Source organism: Triturus cristatus, chromosome 3_1 (assembly GCF_964204655.1).
Source record: "Triturus cristatus chromosome 3_1, aTriCri1.1, whole genome shotgun sequence".
NCBI classification, from domain to species: Eukaryota; Metazoa; Chordata; class Amphibia; order Caudata; family Salamandridae; genus Triturus; species Triturus cristatus.
Genome location: NC_140583.1, coordinates 896,467,343 through 896,487,258, shown reverse-complemented (window position 1 = coordinate 896,487,258; position 19,916 = coordinate 896,467,343). Strand labels below are relative to the sequence as shown.

Genomic DNA, 19,916 nt, shown 5'->3' with positions numbered 1-19,916 from the left:
TTCAAATGGATGTGGCACTAACACCTGCTCAAGAAGTTGCACATTCCTCCTCTGAGGACACCTACAACATGCAAAAGTGACAAACAACAGGGTTAGATCTCAATTTCCTTCGCAATCTGAGTGGCCATGTTCAGGCTTACTGACAACATCTATAACTCTGTAAGTATTAGATGTGGTACTGTGAGCAAGCAAAACAAACCAACATTTGCTGATTAAATAGAAAGATTCAGTCTCTGTATTATGATGTTTTGTTGACATAATACACAGTCCTATTAAATTAGTAAAGAACAGTATAATAATATCTACCTAAGATCCTCTAAAATATTAATAGGTACAGTAAGGATACTTTGGTGACCAGCAGCCTCATGCGCATTGTCCTTCTGTTTCAACATACACATACACACACAAAGGGTCCCCAGAGGGTGATGGTTCTTGCAGAGAAGGCATTTGTATGGTTTTGTTAGGATTTACCAACACTGTGTGTGCTGTTCCGGTTCCCACAGTGTGTGATAAGCATGCACACATGTACACACACACACACATATGTACATGCACAAATACACGTATTGCATAATATTATCTTTTACTTACCTTCGATGTTCCTTTAGTAGAATAATACAAGCCTGATCGCCGTAAAAGAAAGAACACTTTTTTCCATGATTTTTTTCCATTATCCTTTACATGTAGATATCCATGGATTTCAGGAAATGTACTTGAGCTCAGCAACTTCTAGAAACCAATTGTTTTATTATAAATTGTAAATAAAGTTGTATGACGTGTATAACAAACAAGATTTAAAATCTGGTTTTTACTGGTACCCTGAAAAGTTAGCTTACACGACTACAGAGTACAGAGAGTACAGATACAAGTAGTGAAAATCTGCTTTGGCCTGAATAAACTTGATTATATCATTTCTACTTTGAAAGTCAAGTAAGAATCAGTGCACGGTTTGCCATAAAAAATATTCACATTGAAGGTGGACTTGTCTAATTTAGCAATTTTGCCACGTACAGAGTTACTGTCTTTGCAACCAGAGAGTTTGGCATCTAGGTCCCCATTATCAAAATAAGCCCTTATTTAAACACTAAGACCCTCATCATTTTGAGTGGCCTTTTAATTTGACTTGGCCTGTATCAGCAGTTGTCGGCCCAATCAGAATTATATCTGTGGAAACACCACAGAACTCTTAACTTTCACCCAGAGATTTTGGCTGGTAAATGCAGCCAAAATCTCCAGGTGAAGATCTAGCCCAAAATGTGGAATTACTGATTCCCTGGTAATTACTCATTTCTTAGTGGACCCTCAAGGTCCAAATCATGAAGGGTCACATTTTCCTCAATGAGTTACATGTATCCCTGATAACTCTCATAATGAGGGACTGACTGTTCTTTATTTTTTAAGAGTTGGTTGTAAAGCGTGAACCTTACCCAAGAAAGTGTTTCAGAGCACTGTACAGTGCAGAGGGGGAAACCTGCAATTACAAATGTGTAGAAATCTGCATCAAATCCTATGCACATAAGAAGCTGCATAGAGCAACAGTGCAGCAACACAACAACTGAAACATAATTGGATTGCAGACAATGTTGTATGTAAGATCGATGTTAATATGGCTACGTTGGAGCTAAATAAAATGATATATGACAGGTATAGAAAAAGCTTGCCATTACCGCACTTCTACTTGGCATAATTTTGGGGTTACATGGTCATGTTTAGAAGAATTATATATTATAAATAAGATTGTCCTTCTTGCTCTTGCTGTCTTGTTGCACATTGTTTTCCAATATATATTTACATTGTGCATGTTGGGGGTAGTTATTTGTGTTTTTCCCTTTATCTTTGTTTTGCTTTTAAACATAAAAAAATAAATAAAGGACCAGTGGAATCTACAAACATTACACTATACCATTTCAATAATATTTTATTGCTAACTGTAGAAAGTTTTTCTTGTTCTCTTCCAACATGGTAATTTGCTTGTCATTGGTGAATTATTTGCAATGGTCTCAACTGTAACCCTTTTTTATCACTGCAGTATTATATTTTTTCAATAAGAATTAAAAATGGAATAACACATGGAATATAGCTATAGTAAACAGAGCTTTAAGAAGTATGCAGAACAGACATGGCTGACAAGAGAAAGAAACAGTGAGTTACACTTCAGATCTATGAACATGAATAACTCATAAAGCTACATCAGACATAGTACTTACATTTGGCAGTCATGAAAATAGACTAGTTAAAACCAGTCAGGGCTGGCAGCACTAGTGAGTGGTAGGGCGGCAAAATGGCTGGGTATCTGCATAAAAACAGTTAATAAAGAACATAACTAAAAAGGAACTTACCTGCAGGAAGGCCCTCGTCGCTCTGGTTTTCTTCTCGAATCTGTGTCCAGCACAGGACCCTCAACAACTACCCTAACCAATACTGGTACTGCTCTCATGCTGTTAACCAGACTGCCGGCCAAAGGGACATGCACACTTTGAACTGCCAAGGCAGCCCACCTTCCTCCCTGCTGCTGTCATGTAGCAGGCCCGACCCATCCTGACCATCGGTTCGGGAAGAATGGATGAAAAATAAAATGGCAATAAATTACATTTCTTTGCTATTTTATTTTTTTATCTCTGCGGTTTCTTTTTTGCATTTTGCTTCGAGGAGCAAAGCTCCTTCGCTCAAAAGGAGGAGTCACTGCTGGTTAAAAAGGACCAATGATATAATGGATTGCAACAGTAGCAATAGCTCAATTAATTTTAGATCTTGCTACAGGTAACCTCAGCAATTTGTCAAAGACTATGTCTTCAACCCAAATCTTTTCAAAAAGAAATACACGGAAAGGGGCTTTGGGTGAGCCCCAAACATATATTGTGCTGCTTGGGTAAGGTCACTTCTGCCACTGCTTGTATGATGTTTGTAAATTTGAACATGACATTTAGCAACTACTTAACTTTAAGGCAGACGTTGAGGGACCTGGGTATTCCCCCCTTAGTTCTTAATTTTTTTATTCATTTTCACAAAGGACATTATGCCCAAGTGAGATGGGGGCCCCAAGGGGAAGTCACGGAGAAGATACCAGTCAGCAGAGGAGTCCGCCAGGGCTGCGTCTTGGCCCCCACCCTGTTCTCTTTATACGTCAATGGGGTGGTGAGATTTCTTCAGGAGGTCTCGGCTGACGCGCCAATCCTGGTGGGCGACAAAGTCCCAACCCTCTTGTTTGCCGACGATACCCTGTTGGTGTCAAAAACTCCGTATGGGTTGCAAAAACTGCTAAATAGATACCAACTATTTTGTGACTCTCGGGCTTTAGTTATAAACACCACTTAAACAAAATTTCTGGTTTTTAATCCCCACAAGTCTTTTAAAAACAACTTAACGTTAAAAGACACCTTATTGGAGAGAAAAAGAATGTTTGATAATCTGGGGATACGGCTTTCTGACAAAATGCATTGGAAGCCCCACTTAGCGAAGATCCTCATGAACCATAAGCGTGTAGTCGGGGCATTAAGTAAAGAACACCGGTGCTCGTACAGTAGGCCGGTTGCACCAGCCCTCGCAATTTATGAAGTCAAAGCAGTTAGCACCGCACTGTATGGTGCGGAGCTATGGGGTTTTGACAACATTGAGGATATCTGCAGATCCGAGCATAAGTTCTTGAGGGACCTGGTGATGCTCCCTCGTAATACCCCACTAACCCCCTTATTGTTCGATATGGGAAGACGGTCGATCAGGGATATTGCAAAGTTGCGCCCATTGCTCTTTTGGGCATGCATAATGCGTACCCCTTAGTTAGCAAATTATGCTGCTGCCCTGATTTAAGTGACTAATCTAGATGTGGGGCACAGGGTCAAGTGGATATCCAATGTTAGAAAGACGTTGACAAAGCTGGGTCTTTCGGAATCATGGGACACTCAAATCCCACCTCCAAGCCAGAGCTGAAGCATATTTATTGGAACTGGCTTGATTCCAACGAGCTGAGCAAAACACATTTGGCGAGATTGACAGATTAATTCTTCAGTCATAAGCAGTGCAAATTAATTATGGTAATTGTGTAATTCATTTTTGTGTGTGGGTTTTGGGGTGTATAGGGGTAAGGGTAAAGTATGGGAAGCAATCTATTTTTATTATTAATAATTAATTGTTAATTAATATTAATTCATTAATTGACAATTAATTATGGTAATTGTGTAATTCATTTTAGGTGTGGGTTGTGGGGTTTTTAGGGCTAAAGGGTGGGAAGTAATTTATTTTTAATGAAATCATTATTACTTGATCATAAATATTAATTAATTTATAATTGATTAGTATAATTGTTTTATAATTTTTATGTGTACGGGTTTTGGGTTTATAGGGGGAAAAGGGTGGGGAGTAAATTAATTTTACTTACTTTATAATTGGTTGTTAAATACTAGTAGTTCTTTAATTGAAAAAGTTTTTTAATTGTGTAATTAATTATTTTACAGTTTAATTTTAGTTGTGGGTTGTGGGGATTATAGGTGTAAAGGGTGGGCAGTTAAATACATTTTAAGGGGTCTATTAGAATGTTGGGCGGATCGCCACTGCCCGCATGGTGGTGGCGATCCGTGCGACATTCTCCTCTGCCCGCATGCCATTTCCCCCCGCCATATTAGTATGGCGGGGGGGACCCCGGTGGACGGAAAGACCGTCCGCCAGTTTTCTGCCGGTCACACAGGTGACCGGGCGGAAAAGGGGCCTTATATGGTGGTGGTATCTGCTAGACACCGCCATCCATATTATGATGGCAGCGGGAAGCAGCCTTTCCGTGGTGGAATGGCATGCGGTCTTTGCATTTGGGGGCCCGTATCGGGTCCCCCGGCAGTTGGGGGGGTGGAGGGTGCATTGGAATGGGCAAAGTGGCAGGCACCTTGCGGTGTCTGTCACCCTGTGCATGCCAATGCACGACATGCATTCCCAGCATTGTGGCAGGTGGTGCTGTGAGCAGCGCCCGCCACAATGCTGGGAATAAAGGATGCCACTGCCACAGTGGTGGTGGCATCCTAATTGCTGGTGTGGGACCGCCGCACCACTGGCGGCCGGTCCCAGCACCGCAAGGGCGCCACCCTAGCGATGCTGGGACCGGTCCCTAAGTGTTTTAATTTGTGTTTCAATAAATAATTTTTGTTTAATTGATAGTTAATTATGTTAATTATGTAAATACATTTTTTTTCAATGTGGGTTGGGAGTTATAAGTGATAATTAATGTTTTTGTTAATAAATAATTTCTGAATAAAAATATTTGTTTGAAAATTATTTTTGTATTTTATTTAATATAATATTTGTAGGTTTTTGAGATATTTATTTAACATTATAATTTTTTATATTAAATATATTTTGTATTTTAATTTTTAAAATCTTTATATATGTTATTTACTTTTTTCACAAATATTATTATTTTGTTGATATTTAGTTTGTTTTTAATTTTGAACTGACTGGAGTGAGAATTGTAAATGTTACCCCTTCGCAATCCAACACTTTCCTTATTGATGCACTGACTGGAGTGGGAATAGTAAATGTCCCTACGCTATCCAACACTTTTCCTACTGATGCACTGACTGGAGTATAAATAGTACATTTTATCAATCCGCTATCCAACCCTTTCCCTACTGTTGCACTTACTGGAGTGGGAATAGTAATTGCTACCCTTCCACTATCCAACAGTTTCGCTACTGCTGCACGAATTGGAGTGGACATGGTAATTTTTACCCCTCTGCTATCCAACACTTTCCCTACTGTTGTACTCATTGAAGTGGGAATAGTAATTTTTACCCCTCCACTATCTAACACTTTCTCTACTGTTGCACTTATTTGAGTGGGAATAGTACATTGAATCCCTCCGCTATCCAACACTTTTCCTACTGTTGCACTCACTGGAGTTGAAAATGTAAGTTTAAAGATTTTTAAATAGTTTATTGTTTTAATTTATAATATAATATTTTTTAAACAGATTTTATGTTGTTGGTATATGTATATAAATATATATTCATTTGTTACATTTGTATATAATTTTAAAATTATAAATGCTTTAAAATTATTAGTTTAATAATTTTTTGAAGTAAATATATATACATTATTGTATATTTGTGTTTAACTTTTTTAAATTAAGTTTATTTGTTATATTTGTTAAATTGTATATTAAATCTAATAATTTTTTTAATTAATTTTATTCTCTAATATATTTAATATTCATTAATTAATTTTATACATATATACATATAAAAAACGATATTTTGTAGAAATATATTTATGGCATTGATATTTTTTTCTCAATATTTTTGTATTTACCATTATAATTATAGAATGTCAATATTTTTGACATCGATATTTTGGTCTCAATATTTTTGTATGAGGCTATTTTGGGTGTCAATATTTTGTCAGTGTGCCCAGTACATCACATCATAACCATGTGGTATTTTCTTTATCACTTCTTTTACTCGTTCACCCACCAAATCCTTTATTTAATAATCTTTTTGTAATTTTCTTCTTCCAGCGCATCAATAAATTCATCAAAGGATTCGATCCGGCAGTCCATTGGTCACCAATATTCTGCTTTTTGGTGGTATCGAAGGGAGGCAGTGGTTTTAAAAAGGGTGGACCTCCATATTGTGCTCTGTTTAGTAGCCATTGAAAAGATTCACTATTCTGACCGCCAACCATGGCCTATCAGTCATCCCAACATGATTCACCAGCTTCTTCTTGGGTTGTGGTGCCTGTTGCTGAGGTCAGATGGCACTCTTTACTCCTGTTCTGGAAAGCATAATCATATTCTCTTTACCTCTCATTATCGTCGCCTCTAATGTTTCTCTGCCTATTTCTGCTTCTGCTCACAGCGTTTTCTTGCACCTGGCTGTTGCCAATTGTTGCACTTTCGGTACCTAGTCGTCACTGCCTTTAACGTGTCTTTGTGTCAGAAAGTTTCCGCTGTCAGCACCTCCTTGCACTTGGCAATCATTGTTTTTGTCACCTCTATACAAGGTTATCGCTGTCTTTAGTGTTATCGCAATATATAAATGAAGCCTCTGTGTTAGGCTGTGCCACAGTATCTCTTGTCTTGACCAGCAAAATTCTAGCAGACTACAAATAAACATTCTGTACTACTTTACTTGCACTGGTTGGTGTGGTGCTTTGACTCCACATACACCAACCATCGATTTTCCACTTTGACTGAGGCACACGTGGTTTATGTAGAACCCTACCTCGTCAACAGTTGCAGCATCCTTCCCAGCCCGGGTACCCTATAAATGATCACGCCACACACGGAGCTCTGTATCACACATCTTTATTCTTCAGAGTGCAACCATTAACTGCCTATACTATGTCATGAATGTTCTTAACCACACTCAATCACTTTTGTCACTATTCTTTGGAGGTTGTCAGGGGCCAAAGAGGTTCCACTATCTCTAACATACACGACTATCCACAGGGCTGGGTGCATTGTGCTCCCTAGCAGTGCCATGCTTCGGTCATCCTCTAAAATATAACTCCCTCTTCAGCTCTAAAGCCCAGGGTATCCTATTTTCTCCAACTCATACCAAAATATTATGCTGCACCTTCCTTAGCTTCCCTGGCCTGCCCTGCCCTATTTCTAAATGCAAGTGGAACACACCCAAGAGACGTTGAGGCTGTTGTTCCTGGACCAGCATCATAATTTAGCCCTCTGTAAGAATAGTTGCCAGTTAAGTGAGACGGTCTGTCTCCTCTCTTAGAAGGCAGTGTGAGTGGAACCAGCATGCTTGATTTGTGATGGTCTTTGAGGAACTCCGTTCATGTTAGAGGGGGGTGAGTGAATGATAGACTTATGCAGTCTTGCGAGAAAGTGGGTTATTAGTTGGGATAGAGTGTAGTCCACCTCTATTATTAAGGTCACTATTCTTGTTATGCCCAGCAAAGGTTTAGGAATTTAAACCTTATTGGCTATGCCACAGAGCAGACAGTCTTAAAATAGGAAAATATGTGAAGCATTTAGGAGTACTAAAACAGCTAAATAAAAATGAGAAAACACAGCACAATAAAAATCCCACTCCAATGTATAAAAATACAGAATTATTGAATGAACAAAAATACACTAAAACAACATAAATCCAATCAGGGAAATTGGAGTTACGAGGCCCAGACCAGTTTCTTTTTCTTCAGTGCAATTTTCTTCTCCTCCAGTACTATGGCTTCCAATTTGTCCTTTAGCTCCCTTGCTGATTGCTAGTCACTGAGCTCCAACTGACAGATGGCAGTTCAGAAGGGCTTATAGTGGAGGGGCCTGCTTCGATTACAGCCCTGGATAGTAAACCAGAAAATCCATTTAGGACAGGTTGCCCCTTGTCACTTTATCTTCTGGTGCAGAATTAACTTTTCCATCCTCAGAGGGAATCTCTGCTTGGCGGACTTCTTCACAGACATTGTGCACCATTTTATAATTCACCTATCTGGTATTCTGGTCACTCTTCAATTGTGTTTCTCATCATATGGCCTTTATGTTACCACTGTGAGATCCAACTACATGTCCCCATATGAAAAGTGAAAAATCAATTTTATTTTCAGTTCAATTGTGGGATTTTTAATTTCCAACTTGTTAGCTGAGTTGTACTCCTAAACATAAGTTCTGGAGTACACTGCTGAACACCAATGTGAGTATTATGGATCCCATTGCTGAACACCAATGTGAGTAAGTAGATTAGTAGTTGGGGTGGATGGCAGTCCACCTCAAATAATAAAGTCACTATTCTTGTTAGCTCCAGTGAAAGTTTCAGTAATTCAGTAATTTAATTTAAACCTGAACTCAACCCCTGGCAGCTATGGCACAAAACAGACAGTCGTAACTTAAGAAAATGTGTAAAGCATTTAGAAGTGCCAAAACATTTTTTTTAAATTGAAATCACAGCACAATAAAAGTTCCACTCCAGTGTATAACAACAGAGAATCATTTCAGAAACAAAATTGCTTGAAAATTCTAAACATTCATTTAGGGGAACAAGAAATTTTTAATGATTTAAATAATAGCAGCAAAAAACACTAAGCACCAACTGCAGTCATCTGGTTGCTCTTGACTCGGACCAAGACGCAATATAAGGCCATCTGTGATGGAAACCAGGTTCGTCTCCTGCAGAGGTTTTACCTTTTGACTTAGGGTCTGATTACGAAACTGGTGGTATTGCGACTGCCCGATTGGAGATGGCGTAGGTGTGGCAGTCCTCCATTTTGGCGATTACGTTTTTGGAAATCGTATCGGCGGTGGACCGCCGGCTGCACCAGGGTACAGTCATTCCCTGGCGGTGGCGCAGGAGTGCCAAAATGCATTATGCTGAGAAGGGACTGGCACTGTCCTACTCAGTATATTTTGAGTGCCTGGACTGCCAGCCTTTTCATGGAACAGCACTTGGGGGTCAATACTGACTCCAGCAGAAGACAGAGGTCCATTTGGAACTGGTCAGATGGGCCCTTCATGAAAAGGGTTTCTAGCAGTAGTTGTGTCTGTGTAGCTCATCAAGAGGTCAGGAGTCCAGTTATTTGTCTTGGGTCCAAGCCGAAGCAGGCCCAGCCTTTCAGGTATCCTCACAGGTCTCAACAGCTAGTGCAGTTTTTCTTCTGTCTTCCACAGGCCTAGTGTTGTTCAAAGGGGAGTGTCCAGGGTTACCACATTTATGCCTGGCACAAGCCTGTGGAAGGGTGTGATGCCTGCAAACAGTCCTACAGTGCACCTCTCTTATCATTCTATGATGAAGAAACCTTTTTCCATTTGTGCAGCGTCTATGTGCCCATCACAGGGGAGTGACCACAGAAATGATCAACCCCTACTCTGTGGTCATTTCAAACCAGTTTTGGGGGCAACTCCCCTCCCACTGAGATTGGTTCCTCCCTGGGGGAACAAGGAAATGCCCTGCACAGGTGTCAGATAACACTTGCCTGGGACAGAGGAGGTTTCTTTGAAATTATTCAAGTTCCTGGTCACAGCCCAGATGGTCATGGTGTCAGAGGAACTGAAACAACCCCCCACACCCAATGCCTTTGTTCTGCTCTGGGAGCAGTTTTTACACCTCATTGCGGGCACTATTCAGTTCACAGGTGACAGTTGGAGGTCATGCAAATGTGGTTCCAAAGCCTGTAAGCAGGGAAAAGTTAACTTTCTAAAAGTAGATTCTCCTAAAAACGTATTACAAATCCAGTCTCTTAGAAGGAGATAACATTGTCTAATGTAATATGTATCCCAGTGCTTTCCTATGGAACAGCCAACCCTGTCACAGTGAAAATAGCTTTTGGGGCCTTTTGACTGTAAGAACTCGTTTAACATTAACCTTTTACATGCTCTACATTTAAGTACCTTGTACTTGGCCTTATGGGAAGACAGCCTACTTCGGCGTGACTTATTAATATTTAAAATGAAAGTTTAGGCCTGTCAAAAGTGGTTATTTGGCAGGTCAAAGTTGCAGTTTTAAAATTACACAGCCAGGCTTCAATGGTAGCCCTGCAGTCATGTTTGCACTGTCAAAGTGGTGGATGACACAATGAGTGCTACAGTCCAGTAGTGGCATTTAACTTACAGACCCTGTGTACACAGTGAACTATATATACCAGGGACTGATAGATAAGCTCAATATGCCAATTGGGATGTGCACATTTCTACTTCTATTAGGGGTCAGCGCACATGCGCTGGGTCCTGGTTGGCAGTGCCCTACTGCACATAATCAAAACAAAAACAGCAGCGTTGTTCAAAAACATAATGGTAATAATGAAAAAAGAGGCATTTCCCTACAGCTCTGAATGACTGAATGCATATTTACACAGCATAGTAGAGATACAGTTTGAAACCAGCTCTTGGTTCTTATCTTTGAAATAACATTTAAGGATGCATGGCACCATACCTAGCATCAACAGTGTCTATATCTCCCTGGTAACATAATGCTTATTTGTGCTTTGAGGGTCTCAGGCTTGGAAATCACAGAATGAAAACTCAGAATAGGTGGACTACAGTCCTCTTGTCCTACACTTTCATCTAAATCCTCATTGTGTCACAGGATTCAAACTTACTACACCCTCTATGTACTGATTAATTTAACATGGTATGGTGTAATCATGTTTGTCTGGTCTATTATGTCACAAGTCCTGGGGTGTAACAGCATTTAGAACCTGTAGGAAAATTGGTTATTATTTGTTGTGAGGCCTGTGCAAGTAATGGGTCCACAATGCCCCCTTACTGGGAAACAAGCACCCTATTGTAGTGCTTGCCTCTCTCAGGGTAGCAATGCAGAGCAGTCAAGGCCTACTTAGGAAGGTATTGTAGGCTTGTAGTTGCCGTTTGTGGGCACACAATAATAATAATAATCAATAAATGATTGTACAGTCTGTGACTTTTTGGATCCTCCATATTTGGTTTTGGTGCACTTGTTCCACCCCATTTTTATTAGGTCGGGCCTAGGCAAGGCATGCGTTGCTCTGCGAGTCATGCTGTATTCGGTATATGGGCTATCGGGGACTTTGGACAGGCCCACCGCTTTTGGTTGGTTACTTGGGCTGCTTTTAAAAATTTCTTTTTTCTGTTTGGTTAATTTTGTGCATTTTTTCTGCCTTTCAGCGCTTGGTTCCCTCCCAGTGGACATCACCAGTTGATTCTTTTGGTTGGCCAGTTCTGACCATCGCTTGACTCTCTGCTCTCACACCCTACACCCCCCATCACGCACAAATGCAGTGTCCATCCATGTTGTTATCTGAAGGGAGAACATTTAGGGCTTTTTCTACAGGCCACTAGCCTGACGAAGAATGTCATGGGATCCCGGAAGTAATATTAAGATTACACATGCTTTGCAATGCAATAGGTTTGCATTACTGAAAGTTTGACCTTTTGGCGTTGCAAATAATAATGCAACGCCAATATCTCAAACTTTCAGTAATGCAAGACCTATTGCATTGCAAATGCTTTTATGTCAATGGAATTTGTAGGCCAAAGGGAAGCAAATATGCACTCCAAGGATGTCCCCCCTACGTGTATAATAAAGTGTCTTTTATTCAGCTGGACGGGGCTGTCCCCAGCCCTTGGATAGTGTGACAAATAATTAGCAGGTGCAGGTTTATTATCCTCACCCTTTCCTCCTCAGGAGCTGAGGGAAGCACTGTTAATTACTCCCTTTGTGTGGTGTGGCCTTTATTCCCTCTGATGGGGAGAAATGTAACTTGGCACAGCAGGATGACAAAAGGTCTGGGCCCTGATCTTGAGCTACGCCAGGGAAATATGACCATGTTGAATGAGCCATATGTTGCACAGATACCGTCTTGGAACCTGAATATTTGGTTTTGATACACTTGTATTCCCCCCATTTTTATATGTCACTGGAAATTGTAGGCCAAAGGGAAGCAAAAATGCATTCCAAGGAAGGGTTATGTGTATAATAAATTGTCACTGCTGAGGAAACAGTAAACCACACTGACTTTCCCTATGAGTATACACTAACATTATAAGGCCTACCCCTGCTGACTATCTAATCCTGCAGAGTCTACACCAGGCTACTCGTGTAGCGTTATCGTTCTGTGCTTGACAGTAGTCTCACATGTGCACACACATACATTCACATGTAAGCAGTCAAGTGCCCCTTACCTTTGCTGTGTCACAGCGGCCTTATCTTAAAAGGCAGACACTGGTGGTAAACACACAATTTCCCATGTGATAACTGTGGGTGAGACACATTTAATGAGACTCAGCACAGTAAAAAGTCCAAAAAAGGGGTGAACAAAAAAGCAAATAAATCTGGGCGTATAACATTTTGGAACAGGACTGCTTCTTTCAGGATATATTATTTTCCCGAAGTTGTAAGCACATTGCACCCTGGATATGGCAGCAATAATCAATAACTGTAAATATCACAGGAGGGAAAGAGAAGCAGAAGGTGTAGGAACCCCAATCGGCTTCCAAAGGTATAAACCAAAAACCAACAAAGAGGAGTGGGAGCATATGTTCTTGGGGGATCCATTTTAGAAAATGTGTGGGATCTTCAACAGCTATGTTTGGTTGGTGGTATATTGTTTGCCACTAACCTACTAGTAACTGATAACATCATCTTTGGGTCTTTTCCTCCACCAGATGGTAATCTCTCTGACCGAAGGTATTGTTTGACGCACTTGTTCTAGCATTCCTTGATTTTACTGGACTTGTATTTGATCACAACGGTCAGTGCTCTTATACTTTTGTAAAACATTCAACAGCATAACAGAAGTACACTTTCATCACATCCATTTTAAGACCGCAATTCCAGATGAAAAATTGATACGTGGCTGTCGTGACCCAACTCTTTTAACTTATTGAAAATAAATCTCCGGTGTTTGCGGCAGTGTGACTTACCTTCAAGGTTTCTGTCGGGGTCATCGGTTCAGGTACTTCGTTTGTAAACGACACCATATGAGTGGGAAAATACATCTGATAGATAAAACACATTAAACAAAAACAGATTTATGACCTTTCTGTATTGTTCCCTCAGATGAATTGTGATAGTTATGTTTAATATTTAAACACTAAAGAACATTACACAGAGGTTTATAATTTAACAATCAATGAATGCACTTGTGTTATTGTTACTCAGAATTTGAGGCATGACTCCAACTTTTTTTGCTATGTTTTATTAAAGGTAATACAACTTTATGTAAATACTGTGTTAATAATTGTGCAATTGTAATTAACAATGGTAAATATCACAAAGTGAAAACACATATGTCACAGACAATAAATAGTATTGTACCTGTTGCTTGATTCCTTTCTAAACCCTCTGATAGTCCATGAAAGGCGAGTCAAGTGGGGAAAAGGCAAGTTTAGTCGCTCGAATAAATGAAATGTAAATGGGATGTAATGGAAGGATCTGTTAAGAGACCGATGGCCCTTATCACTAAAAGATCAAAATTGCCCCCATCGCAACCTACTTTATTTGAGTAGATATTCAACTTTTTGGGAATTCTCAAATAATTTGATGGATCCTTCTAGAAAGCTGTGACAGTCACACATTGAGTGCTCAAATGCATAGGTGTCACAAATTTGTAAAAATAACAGGTGCACATTTATGCATGTATAAACACCACACATAAGTGCATTTACACTCACTAACTTGATTTTGTTTTCTACATAGTGAAAGCAATTTTACCTCTGCAGAAACCCTTGCATTAAGGCTGGTGCAGTTCTATGGGTATACCCTCCTTGTTTTAGACCATGAATAGGTATAAAGTGATAGTGACCTAATTTGGAGTTTTGTTGTGGGCTTTCAAACAGCAGTGCTGGTTAAGCCACCAACTTCACTGCCCCTTCCTGAATGCCATGAGAGAAATCTGGTTCAGAGAGTCCCTGGGCTGTTAGAAGGGGCTTGATCCCTCTAGCGCCCTAGATCAAACTGGGAACCAAATACCACCATCCTTTGGAGGTGGTGCTGTGGGTTAGAGACTCAGAATTCAGCAACATAACAAACAACACTTTACAAATTGCTGCCTAGTCAGCGCTTCTATATTTAAAAAAGAAAGTGAACTTTATTCCACATAAGATAAATGCTATGCTCATTTGTATAACTATATACAAGATGGCTGATAGAGAAGCATATGCTGACAACATCTAATGGACAACACAGACAGCAAGGGGGCATGACAAAGAAAGGTCATACAAGGCAAGTACCCCTTAAAGGTTCACTGGTTCTCATTAGCCAGAGGCTTCCCTAGTGGTTTACAAAGCTGCAGGGTCTAGGCCCTGGGACACAATACTTCCTGAGCGTGTGCCGTAAACAAACATGAGAAGTGGATTAGCAAACGTCAGACCTACTGGCTTAGTCAGGGTCCACCACAGAACATAAACCCTTCACTCCTAATGCATTTTAGTCATCAAAATCATTACAAGGGGATGGCAGAGTGGTTTTAACTTTCAATTGTACCAGAAATATTCATTTTATTTGCACATATTAGTCCAGTATCAATATGGCATGAACAATTTAATATTTTGTATAAGAGCCTTATTTCTACATTAAGCTGGCTGTCCATCAACTGAAGACAACATACAATAAAGATGAATGGACCCCATAGTGTCTGGGCTTGTTCTCAATGGAAAACTTCTCCCAGGGTCACTTTCTTGTTCCACAATAAAATTAGTATGGTGCATTTAAAATTAAATAGGAGAACTCTTCGGAGATTCATTATTCTGTGGGGTGGCTGGCAGGGTTTCTGTGGTGCCACAGCCCTCCTGCAGCACTGTACACTAACTATGCTTATTTTTCTGATGTGTCCCCATTCCTTTCTGGAGTGGGCCTTTGCCCACTGCAATCTTAACCCAACTGTATATTGTAAGGAGATGGTTTCCTTTTTAGGCAAATTGTTACTACGTGCTCTCTCTGGGTGGGTCCTTCTTGCAGGTGCAGTTGCCCTTGTGGGCACCCGCATGTAGAGACATGTGTCTACTCTTCCACTTCCAGCACTACGCACTGCTGCTGGTGACTGGTGGGGAAGTCTGTAGTTTCTAGTTCTATCACTCATTTGGGGGACAGCAGGGAAAGCACAATAGCACTACTCACGACTGCTCACGCAGGGCACCCCTGGGTACAAGGCAACCTTAGGGATGTATGGTTTCTTCCCAATTCTGTAAGCAACTTCCAGGTTCCCCATCCCTAAATCTTAGACACAAATCTTGATGGTGCATGTGAGGAAGGGGGAACTGAACCTCTTTAATCTCCCAGATTTTTGGGGTTTGGACTACACGGATGTTTGAACTCTGCTGTAAGTGAGCCTCACTAACTAAATCTCAATGTAAGCACTGGTAAAATGTTTGAACCACCAGTACTTTTCTTCTAAAATGAGGTCTGCTGCTGTGCAGCTGAGATAAGAGACTGCATTGTTTAAATGTGACTAAGTATGCATATGAATGTGCTCTTGTGTGCAGGCTCAGCAAGTGGAACTCCAGTTTAACTTAGCCTGCTATCTGTTGACAGGTATCCTTTTGCATATGAGACCTTTCATACATGAATTAGGACCTGTGCAGGCCTTACAATTTAATTGGGTTTCTAAAGAGAAATATCACCATGTATTTTTGACTATATATGTTAGTCTGTGGTACTTTATTGTGAGCTCATATTGCTTTACTGTAAACTTGTAGTGCTTTATTGTACTCACACTGTAGTTGGAAGCTGCCCCAAACTATTAACTTTGCATTGGCTCAACCTAGAGAACAGACTATCATCTCTTTCTATAGAAATACAATATTTCTTTCCATATTTGCACACCTTCACTCACTTTTTGTGTTGGAGTACTTTCCATAGTCAGGCCTTAATGTGATTTACACTTACAATTACCCTTCTAGCTCAAGTTAATTACTCTGCTAGTCCGAAGGTGTATCAAAGCCTCCATCACATAATAGGAGCATTTGTTTTGGGATTAGGGTTAGCCTGCTCCTAGGAGAGGAAGATGGTGGAGAAAACATTTGAATGGGCTTATTCAATTTCACTTACTGACAAACCTAGGATACCCTTCCTTAGAAAAACAAAGGGAGGCAGCCAGACCTCTGGCGCCACTCAAAGAAAGAGACTCTCTTTTAAAGAATTGGAGAGAAAGGTCCAGCTTGCTGCATCATTTAGTGGCAAACCTAAAATCTCCAGAGGAGATGTGGCTTACCAAGAATTGATTCTGCTATCTTGAAACCTCCCGTCATGCAGTGCAGAGGATGTGGATTATGGATGGAGGGATAATATAGCATCTTTGGCTGCCCAAATTACAGAACTTTCCACCTCCTTTTTTGAACCCCATGCAGAAGGGAAGATCTCTGAGAGGTAGTGGGAACTGCAGAAGACATAGACAGGTGAAACACTTGTGGATGAACCTCTGTATGCAGTGAAATGGCACCCTGAACGAGTACTAGCTTGGACTCTGTTAAGCCTGTGTCTCCAGGGTCAGTGGCCCTGATTTGCCCACTCCTGGCGGTGTATTCAATAGAAAACAAAACCAGAGGTAGGCGGGACTCACATAGTTTCACTTCGAGGAAAAGAGTGGTGTTACATGAAAAGTCAGCGAGATTCTGCCCATCCCTAGTTTTGATTTCTACTGGACACACTGCCTTACAAGGGCCAGGAGTGGGAACCTTAATGTCATTGACCCTGGAGACACAGGCTTAACAAGTGAACGGGTGGAATTAGGCATGTTGCACTGCTCGAGATGATTTTTCGCACTGGGAGCTCGTTCTATGCTGATTTTTCAGCACCATGCAGCATGCCAGAGGGCACTGCTTATTGAGTTGGGTTTTGCTGCTGCTCAAGTTGATTTTGTTTACTCGAGTTGTGACCACCCGCAACTATCTGCGTTGGGGAAATCTCGCTGGTTCCCAACTAGCAACTGAAAATCATGCTGGGGATGCGAAATCTCATTTGCACTTGCAAACTTACCATTGGTGATCTGTGCGAGAGAAGGAACTCTGCCACACAACAGTTGGCAGAATTCAGCCAGAAACTCTGTCAGCACTACCTGCGGAGTGGAATTTATCACCTTACGTGCACGTGCCACGGATGGGATTGAGGCAAGGCTGTAGTCCTATCCCTATGCTTTTTTAATATTTATGTGGTGATCTGGGGTAAGATCTTGAAAATCTGAGATTCTCTCAAATGAAACTTGGGGGCCAGCATGGATAAATCCTCCAATTCGCTGATGACTCCACTCTAATAGACAAGACAAATATTCGCTAACATGCTACTACACTTGTGTAAAAGTACTGTAAATTTAATTACTTGGTGGTAAGTAGTTTTATGTTATATTTAGGAAACATGGATCATACATCAAAGCACCAAACACCATTTCATCAATGAAGTCAATATATACGTAATACAGTCAACAAGTAAAAAGAAAACTGAAAATATGGAGCAAGGAGATAAAGAGAAGGAAGAACTGAAAATCTCAATTTACATTTGTCCCAGAATACCAGGGGCTAAAGATAGTATTTGCATTGCATAATATAGTAGTCTTTATCACAAAGATCATGCTAACCATGAATTTTGCTGGAACTACCTCGGACCAACCAGATATTATCAGTTGTGAACTCAGCATATAGGCCCCAAGCTCTGGGGGGGGGGGCCCTCAGCACAGTACCCTGCCCTCACACCTGTACATTTATTACACTTAAAAATGCCCAGGGCTGCAGCTACCCCAGAGTAAATGTCAGGGAGTTCTAGGACCTCACAGAGGGCGTCATGGGTGGAGTACCAGTATGTAGAGAGACCTGAACATGACCATATCATATAGCGCAAGTTCACGGAGGGTGTGTTGCAGCGGGAGCAGCCAAGTAGAGATTGAGGAAAGTAGCGATTGATGAAGCTTGCATTATGGGATACCCACTGGGGAAATTCTAGTGCCATGGTCTACTCCATGTAGTGGATTGTCGTCCAAATTCGTCCTCCCATTTACTTCGCAGGTCTGTCAGCGGTAAATTTGTGTGATATTTCTAGGATTTGTAGAGCCAGGTTATCGGGGGCGACCTGTTCCCATGTGCAACAGGATGTGCAGCACTGATTGACTTTGTGGTTCTTCATCCGATGTAGTGCAGAGAGTCTGAAATGTGCAGTGAAGCTCCTGATATGTCAAATACTGCCCCTGGGAAAGGCATGGTTGACTATGAGTTGATCAAAGGGGAGCAGGTGCCCCTCTGAGAATAAGTTGCCTACCGCACTCAGGGAGCAGTCGCACCAATATGCTAGGTCAGCCTCAGCATAGGAGCCTGGGAAGCGTGACAGACCTAGCAAGGGGAACGTGGGTGAGTAGGTGATGATGTGGCGTATAATGTAGTGGGCTCTTTTAAGGCATTTGTGGGCGATCGTTACCTGAAGTGACTGGGAGGTTTGAGAGGGCACATGGAGAAAATCTTGAATAGTAGCCAGGTATAGGGGATCCGATCCGTTACATGTTTCCCCTGTAAAGCAGTCTGCCAGAATTGGGAGACCCATTGAAGCTGCCTGCCAGGAAGTAAGCCTCAAATGAGGGAGTACCAAGTCCCCTCCACCCACTGGGAGCTGCAAATTATGCAGCGCAACATGTGACACTTGGCACCTCAGAAAAGTTCCCTAGCATCATATCTAATTCAAGGAAAAAGCTCTGGGGTGGACGACAGGTAATTTGGCAAAGTGATAAAGAAGACATGGAAGGATTATCATTTTAGATAGGGCTATTTTACCTGTCACGGCTTGGGGTAGGGCCATTCAAAATTGCACCTGCAATTTTAGGGCAGCTAGGACCCTTCTCAACTTGCCTTCAAAGAATTCGATTGGGGAGTTGTAAAGCCTGATCTCAAGATATCTGACTATGTCATTCCTCCAAGGCAACAAGGCACCCCCCAGACGCAACTCGCGGGGGTTATGTTATGACATAGTGGGAACACACAGGATTTGGACATCAAAAACTCAAATGCCAGCTGCTCACAAAAACTGCTGCCTTGTGATATGTATGGGGTGAGGTATAATCGGATGCAACAGATGTGAAGAAGTAGATCATCCTAGTATAGTGAGACTGCATGTGTTACTCTGTCTGAAGGTATTGCCCAGGTCTTCCTCTCTTGGTGAAGTATGTTGGCGAGTGGCTCCATGGCTATGGCAAAGAGTAGAGGGACGAGGGGGCAGCCTTGCCAGGTGATTCTCCCTACTGGGAACGGTGGCAAGATCAATCTGCCCAAATAGACCCTGAAAGTGGAGTCTGCATAGAGTTATTTGGTACACCCACGGAGGCGATCCCCTGGTCGGTGAGCACTAAAATTGGTAGTATCTGTGCGTATCTCTGAGCCATGATCTTCCCTAGGATCTTATAGTGAATTCCTAGTATAGCAATTGGTCTGTAAGATGCAAGGAGGTTGGGTCTCTAAGTTGCAAGGAGAGTTGGGTCTCTATCAGGTTTCAAAATAAATACCAGGAGAGATTCCTTCAGGGACGGGAGCATTTTCCCAA

At 41.3% G+C, this 19,916-nt stretch overlaps 1 protein-coding gene across 1 annotated transcript in view; it reads right to left on the bottom strand.

Annotated features, from left to right (window-relative positions):
- GRB14 (growth factor receptor bound protein 14) overlaps positions 1-19,916 on the bottom strand; it is a 681,395-nt gene that overhangs the window by 269,360 nt on the left and 392,119 nt on the right. The window contains exons 4-5 of the mRNA XM_085645413.1: positions 13,328-13,402; positions 592-729 (exon numbers count right to left, since the gene is read on the bottom strand). Of these exons, the coding sequence (XP_085501539.1) occupies positions 592-729; positions 13,328-13,402 (213 nt within the window). The remainder of the gene's footprint in view (positions 1-591; positions 730-13,327; positions 13,403-19,916) is intronic.